This window comes from Eschrichtius robustus, chromosome 2, assembly GCF_028021215.1.
Source record: "Eschrichtius robustus isolate mEscRob2 chromosome 2, mEscRob2.pri, whole genome shotgun sequence".
NCBI lineage: Eukaryota > Metazoa > Chordata > Mammalia > Artiodactyla > Eschrichtiidae > Eschrichtius > Eschrichtius robustus.
In genome coordinates this window covers 126,872,622-126,880,429 of record NC_090825.1, presented here as the reverse complement: position 1 = coordinate 126,880,429, position 7,808 = coordinate 126,872,622, and the positions used below count along the sequence as shown (strand labels likewise).

General features: G+C 46.6%; 1 protein-coding gene across 3 annotated transcripts; it reads left to right on the top strand.

Moving 5' to 3' along the window:
- Positions 1-966: 966 nt before the first annotated feature.
- Positions 967-5,316, top strand: RPS14 (ribosomal protein S14). 3 transcript variants are annotated; one of them, XM_068536214.1, is made up of 5 exons: positions 967-1,175; positions 2,046-2,196; positions 2,699-2,860; positions 4,187-4,263; positions 5,199-5,316. In XM_068536214.1, the coding sequence occupies exons 2-5, from the start codon at positions 2,048-2,050 to the stop codon at positions 5,264-5,266; spliced, it is 456 nt and encodes a 151-aa protein (XP_068392315.1). In that variant the 5' UTR covers positions 967-1,175; positions 2,046-2,047; the 3' UTR covers positions 5,267-5,316. The 3 variants fall into 3 exon arrangements, with proteins under 3 accessions (XP_068392315.1, XP_068392317.1, XP_068392316.1); XM_068536216.1 differs by having other exon boundaries at positions 1,148-1,171; XM_068536215.1 differs by lacking the exon at positions 967-1,175 and adding an exon at positions 1,205-1,378.
- The last annotated feature ends 2,492 nt before the right edge of the window (positions 5,317-7,808 follow it).

Below are 7,808 nucleotides of genomic sequence, written 5' to 3'. Positions count from 1 at the left end.
CATAATTCGAAAAGATACCTGAACCCCTATGTTCATAGCAGCACTATTAACAATAACCACGACATGGAAGCCACCTTCGACAGAGGAATGGATAAAGAAGAAGTGGTACGTGCATACAACAGAGTATTACTCGGCCATAAAAAAGGAACGAAATAATGCCATTTGCATCAACGTGGATGACATAGAGATTATCATACTAAGTGAAGTAAGTCATACAGAGAAAGACAAATATCATATGCTATCACTCATATGTGGAAACTAATTTTTTAAAAAATGATACAAATGAACTTATTTACAAAACAGAAACAGACTTACAGACATCGAAAACAAACTTATGGTTACCAAAGGGGAAACGTGGTGGTGTAGGGATAAATCAGGAGTTTGGGATTAACATACACACACTACTATATATAAGATGGATAAGCAACACGGGCCTACTGTATAGCACAGGGAACTCAGTATTCTGTGATAACCTATATGAGAAAAGAATCTGAAAAAGAATGAATATATGTATATGTATAACTGAATGACTTTGCTGTACACATGAAACTAACACAACATTGTAAATCAACTATACTCCAATAAAATTTTTAAAAATAAAATAAAATCGCTTTCTTTAAAAAGGAAGTCAAAACAGCATCTATTTGATAATGTGGTGAGGATTAAATGAGGCAATGCATATGAATCGCTTATCCCAGGCTGGTATACAATGGTACGTATTGAATAATTTATTCTTATTTTGCCAAGTACACAGAAGTCGGAAGTCTACGATCACCGTGGTTTTGTTGTTGTTGTTCGCCTCCACACCACCAGGGGCGCTGCCGCCCCCAGGCTGACCAGGCTCAGGGTCAGGGAAGTCTGTCTAGCCGCGGTCGCCGCCATCTTAGGACACAGGCCTTCCTCACCCACTGTGTGTGGCTGCTTCGTGCAGTCTTAGAAGCAGACCCGCTCGCCAAGACACCCAGCCTCTTACCTCTTTAGGCTCTCCTTTAAGTAAGCCGTATTCCCGAGGGCGTTTTAATCTCCTTGGAAACGCTAAAATCGGCGTCTTCCGGGAGCCGGCCTCGCCCCGTGACCGCAGACGTACACTTCCGGGGACACGGGCGTGACCCGTCGCCCCGCCCTCTCCCTCTCTCTCTCTCTTTCTGGTGGCTGGTTCTGGAGAAGACGAGTAGGTAGGATCCCTGGGCGAGGAAAATCGGGTGGCATCCTGCGGCACGGGGGCCCGCCGGGGCCGGGGGCGCGGGGCTGGGATCTTTCCGTGGAAGACAAACCAAGTGCCGGGCGAGAGGAGCTCGGCGGGCCGACCCAGACTCTGGTTCACGCCCTGTCTCGGGAGGCGGCGGTCTTGCTTCAGGGAAAAGCCGGTAAAGCAGGGGTGAGTTCGGGTCTAGCCTCGAAGGCATAGGCCCCGCGCCACGACCACACCTACGCTTAAGCGGCAGCACAGCGTGGTTGAGAGGGAAAGGAGCGGGAAACTTAGTTTGTTGTGATCTCCCACCTTTATCCCACCAGCTTTTTCGTGGGCGGTCGCAGGCCGGTCCCCTGATTGCTAGTTTGTTTTCGAACTGGAAAGTAGCAATAGTCGTCGCGTGAATCCCGTGGGGATGTAGTGAGGATTCTAGAGGGGAATGCAGAAAAAACGTTCCTTTGTTAGGTGTTTCTTAAGCCTGAGTGACTGCTAAGTCGGGCACGTTTTAATTTCTGGGTGCTCAGGGCAGGTTTCTCAAAGCCAGAAATTAGGGGAAGGCTTAATTTCCCCCAACATCAGCGTTTGCTGAGCACCTACCGTGCGCCTATTGCCCCTGAAGGCCGAGACGAGGGGCGCTCAAGTCTCGCCAGGGTGGGTTGGGAGGTGCAGGGCAGGGTTAGCCTGCAACAAGCGACACCTGGAAATCCTGAACGCTGGCGTGTTCGCGGCGTGGGGCGGGAGAGCAAGTGCCCGCGTGTCCCGCGCACCTTTCTCGGGGGAGCAGTTGTCCTCAGAGAAGTAAACCTTGGGGTTTTCTGTCGTTAACACTGGGATTTTTTTTTCTTTCCTTAAGAAATGGCACCTCGCAAGGGGAAAGAAAAGAAGGAAGAACAGGTCATCAGCCTTGGCCCTCAGGTGGCCGAAGGAGAAAATGTATTTGGTGTGTGCCACATTTTTGCATCCTTCAATGACACTTTCGTCCATGTCACCGATCTTTCTGGCAAGTGAGTACCTAGGTGGAGAGGCCCAGGACCCAATTAACAAGGGTTGGGGTTAGAAATGACCCTGGAACTGGGTGGCAGTTTAAGGGGATCTCTTGAAATAAATGTTGTAAGATGTTCAAATAAGGATCTGTGCTTGGTTGATGAGTCCACAGATGGTGTAATTTCCTAGGTACTGGAGTTCTAAGAGAGAAGGAGACATTTTGTGCCCTTACGGGCTTACAGCATGGGGACCTCGTATGTGACATGAGGAGGAATTACTCATGGAGTAATAGGATTAAATGTAAAAGTACACGTAAATCGTCGATACAGAGTTTAGTTATCTAGGATCTGAACCCTATCAAGGCAGAGCCCATGGCAGTCTTGTCAGATCAGGATGCATGTTCAAATTGACCTTCCTTCTCTGCCCTACCTGAGCAGTAGTGCTTTTTACTCATTAGGATGTGGTATGCACTCTGAATCCTTGTTGGGTAAGAAAGAAAGGACCCTGTGCTTTTGTCCCCAGGGAAACCATCTGCCGTGTAACTGGTGGGATGAAGGTGAAGGCTGACCGAGATGAGTCATCTCCATATGCTGCCATGTTGGCTGCCCAGGATGTAGCCCAGAGGTGCAAGGAGCTGGGCATCACTGCCCTCCACATCAAACTCCGGGCCACAGGAGGAAATAGGTAAGGCTGGGACTGGGTAGTGAGGTCACTGGGCTTGGGCGAGACATCCTAGGTGTGTACATAATTAATACAGGCATACCTCAGAGATGCTGTGGGTTTGGTTCCAGACCACTGTATTAAAGCAAATATATCAGTAAAGCAAGTCATGTGAATTTTTTGTTTTCCCAGCATGTATAAAAGTTACGTTTACACTGTACTGTATGTAGTCAACTGAGTGTGCGGTAGCATCATGTCTTTAAAAAAAAAAAAAAAAAACCCAGTGTACATAACCTTAAGTTAAGAATACTTTACAGCTAAAAAAAATTTCTGACCATCTGACAATGAAGGGTTGCCATAAGCCTTCAATTTGTTTTTTGAAAAAGGCATTATCTGTGAAGTGCAGTAAAATGAGATATGCCTGTAACTGGTTCCTGCACCCTCCCCTGCCCCAACTTACTGTGTTAATTGAGCACTCAGAGCATACGAGGTACTGTGTTCTAAGTACTAGAAGAGAGTGACGGGGGAAAGTAGATATGGTCTCCATCCTCCTACGTGGCTCTTAGGCTGGTGGAGAGTCAGGCTTTAAGCAGTATAGAGCAGGGGAGCATGTGGTTTCTTTTTGCAGCAAGTGCTGGGAAGTAAAAATGTGTCAAGGATGGGTTGGTAATAAAGTTTAAACTAAGACCTAATGTTGTGGTGTTAGAAGTCGGTCCAGTGAAGGAAGGACAGGGGAGAGTATACCAGCCAGGAACAACTGGAAGGAAAAGGTCTTGGGGTGGAAGTGAGCTTGGCACATCTGTGGGAAAGAGTGGCATGAGGTGTGATCAGATAGGTAGGAGCAGGTGAGGTCCTGCTGGGTCTTGAAGAACCTGGTTAAGATTTGGACTTGGGCTGGGTGGGGGGGGCATGAAAACTTGTTAACAGTAATGACCTGTGGAGGTTGGGTTGTATGGTATTTCTTTTGTTGTTGTTATTTGTCTTTTAAGATGACTGCTGTGTTGGGAACAGACCAGATAGGAAGTTGTTAAAGTGGTCCAGTGGACCGGTGATAGTGTCGTGGTCTTGGGAGGATGGAAAAGGACAGATCACCAGAAAGACTTAGAATCACAGCATGTGACCAAAAGGGGCACTTCCTTAAACAGGGTGCAGGCAGAGCAGGATACAAACTGTGACCCATGGTGGTGGGGGGGGGGTGTGTGACAAAAAGTAAGTGGCATACTAAGCCTGAAGTATTTACGGTCTGGCCCTTTGCAGAAAGAAAATTTGTAGACCCCTGAACTAGAGGGTTGTGGGATCTTCTAATGACTTGGCCAAAGGCTTTTCTTAATTTAGATATTCATTTCCTAGGACCAAGACTCCTGGACCAGGGGCCCAGTCAGCCCTCAGAGCCCTCGCCCGCTCAGGAATGAAGATTGGGCGGATTGGTGAGTGCCCCTCTTTGGCTTATGCTTGGATTTGCTTTGAAGCACTGACCCCGGAAAGCATGTGGTCTGCGCAGTGGATACAGGGTCTAGTCTGGTAGCTTTTGGCAGTTAGGTTTGTTAATAGGGAGTGCAAGAGGCACCATGTGACATAAACTCTCCCTGAACACCCTTGTCGCCTTGATGTGAATGTCCTGCATTGGGACAGCGCCGTCTCATTTCTGAACTTTTGTGCCTGATGGTGACTGGTGGAACTGACGGGAGATGAATTGTCCTTTCCAGTGTTCTCATGGGGGTTGCTATTGGTATTTTGGAGAGGTGTCTCCTGCGTGATCATTGACTACTCAATAGCAGTAGGGCAGGCCAGGCATTGTGGCAAGAGTGTATGGAGGGGGCAGTAGCTCCCATGGTTGAGAATCACAGCAGTTCTCTACAATTGTGTAGCATTTATACCCTCATGTCCGATCTGGCCATTTATATCTATTAGGGAGGAGATGTTAGCCCTTCCCTATTGTTTCTGTGGCAACGTGTACTGAACCCTCAGTCTAATGGTCTAGCCCTCTCAAGATTTTTTCAGAACATTTTCAACCTCTTAGCTATTAAAAAGGTGATATTCTTCAGGTTATGAGGATTTTTCCACTAGAGTCAGTGGGCTAGGTGTCAGAAACCTGGATTTATCACCTGCCTCAGACATCCTGTGCAAGTTACCTACTCTCTCTCAGCCTCAGTTTCCCCTTCCGGTAAGTTGAGTTCAAACCACATCAGAAATTTTGAGGAAGCAGCAGATGGAGCAGCTCCACATCTATCTGTTAAATACTGAGGACTTAACTTGTGAAGCAGCAGGATCCACTGCTGATCCGTTAGACCGTTGGCCTAGGGAGGCCTGGACCCCTTCCCATCCAGCTCCAGGCAATGATGTTTTCTCTTCCTCCCCACAGAGGATGTCACCCCCATCCCCTCCGACAGCACCCGCAGGAAGGGGGGTCGCCGTGGTCGCCGTCTGTGAACAGGACTCCTCAAATTATTGTTTTCTGTTAATAAATTGCCTTGATGTAAGCTCTTTTCGACTCTAGTCTTTTCTCCTTTGTGTAGGGGCCACTCTCGGGGATATTTTGATTCCTTCTCTATTTAACCAGGGTGTGGGACTGTATTGAGGTCATGGGTGCATTGATAAACCAGCAGCCATTTAATAGATACATTGCTTCAGAGAATGTATATAGCCTGTCAAAGAGGAACACAAGAGGTACTGATTCAGCCCCTACCACGGGACAGGGTGAGCCTGTGTTCTGTGAACTGGTTTCCTGGGAGGAGGAGCCTAAGGAAAGGTGAGATAATGGTGGCTGCGGTGGGGTCTTTTCTACACTGCTTGTTGTGGTGTTAAGTTACCTCAGTCATCTAAAGCCGACCAAGGCCTTGAAGACCTTGTTTTGAAAGTGAAGATGTTGATTCCAAAAATGGACCAATTCTTAAAGAAAAGAGCGGGAGCGGAGTGGAAACTGTTGAGCTAAGTGTATGTAGCCTGAGCAGAAGAGCCTTCCAGACGGCCATATATAAACACGTGTGGGTGTGTACTCGCCCCCCACACCTTCTGTGCAAAAAAGGGATCACACTCTACTGCATCTTGCTTTTTCTCACTTGGCAGATCTTGGAGGTTGTTCCACATCAGTACATAAAGTACATAAAGATTCGGTCACCCACAAATACACACCAAGCCCTATTTTCGTCGGTGATGAAAAAGAAAGTTTCTGCTTTCCGGAAGCATGAATCCAGCTCCAGGGACCCAGTGGCACCAGATGGTACTGAGTGTTCTGCAGAGGCTTAACATAGGGCTGTGTGATAGTGACTGCTACCCCAAGGCAAGACAATGGCATAATGTTTTCAGGGTTCATCACAGCATGTTTCAGAACTTCATTCCTTTTTATTGCTGATTAACGTTCCATTACCTTGATACACAGATCTCTTCACAGTTCTCTTCCCACTTGGAAGAACCTTGGAGAGGTGGGTCTTGCCATGGCTCCTACCAACTTACCCTGTGTGATGGACAAGCCATCTTTTTTGAGTCTCTTTGTTTCTTCATCTTAAAAATGAGTGATTTCAACCCAAAGTATAAAATGAGTCCATGCTGTTGCAGGTGATTTGAATAAATTAAGGCATAAATCTTAAAAAAGATTCTAAATAAAAGTAGATGCTCCCCCTTCCAGTAAGTGGAACTTACTTTGGGCTGGACTTAGTGACTCACTTTCCAAAGAATAGAACATGGAAGAGGGAAAATGTTAACTTTGTTCTGGAGAGACCTTAACCAAACTATTAAGGTTGCTTAACACTTCTGATATATCATGTTGATAGTACTCTGATTTGACAAGATGAGCACTTCACCTCTGAATTCTCTCTGAGAACCCATAGTCCAGTTAGAGGACATTCTACAGCGTTACCAACATTTAAATTGTCAGAAGTTACGAAAAACAAGGACTTAAGACCAGAGGAGGGACTTCCCCGGTGGCACAGTGGTTAAGAACCTGCCTGCCAATGCAGGGGACACGGGTTTGATCCCTGGTCCAGGAAGATCCCACATGCCGCAGAGCAACTAAGCCTGTATGCCACAACTACTGAAGCCCGCGCACCTAGAGCCCATGCTCCGCAACAAGGGAAGCCACTGCAATGAGAAGCCCGTGCACCACAAGGAAGAGTAGCCCCCGCTTGTCGCAATTAGAGAAAGCCCACACGCAGCAACAAAGACCCAACGCAGCCAAAAATAAATAAATAAATTTATTTCTATTAAAAAAAAAAGACCAAAGGAGCTGAAGGAGATGTGATATAATGCATTGGATCCTGGACCAGAAGAGGCATTAGTGTAAAAGCTAATATCTAATCTGGAGTCCAATTAGTAGTAATGTACCTATGCTCATTAGTTTGACAAATGTGTTGTTATAATGTAAGATGTTAACATTAGAGGAAACCACATGAGTGTTATACAGAAACACCATATCTTTGCAACTTTTTGGTATATCTTAAAGGATTCCAAAATAAACATTAGGGGAAAAAATGAGGGTACTTTTCTACTGTCATTCTGGTTTCTAAGGCAGGATGTGGTGCACAGACCCTCAAGAGGTAGGCATTCCAGGATGAAAATCCCAGTTCCCCAGATTTGGACTCTAACCTCAGGCAAATTATTTAACCCCTCAGCCATTTAGTGAAAATTCCTGTGATAATGGCAGCCTCATAGGGCATCACAAAAATAAGATTAAAGTGTTCAGCACAGTGCCTGGCACTGAAGAAGCTGCTGCTATTCTTATGCCTGTTCAGTTCTTCTGCCAAGCAGCATGAATGACAGCTAGCTGGAATCCTGGTGGGAAAATGCTGGCGCTTGCTGGAGCGTTCTTTTTATTTCCTGTGATGGGACTTTGCAACCTGTCCTGCTGTTTCCTGGTAACCAGGGATGCAGTCAGCCAGGTCTTTGAAAGCAGTTCATTTCTAGGTTTTGTTTGCAAGTTACAAGGAGAACTAATTGGTGCAGCCCAGGTTGGAACGTAAGCAGCCTCCTGGCCACT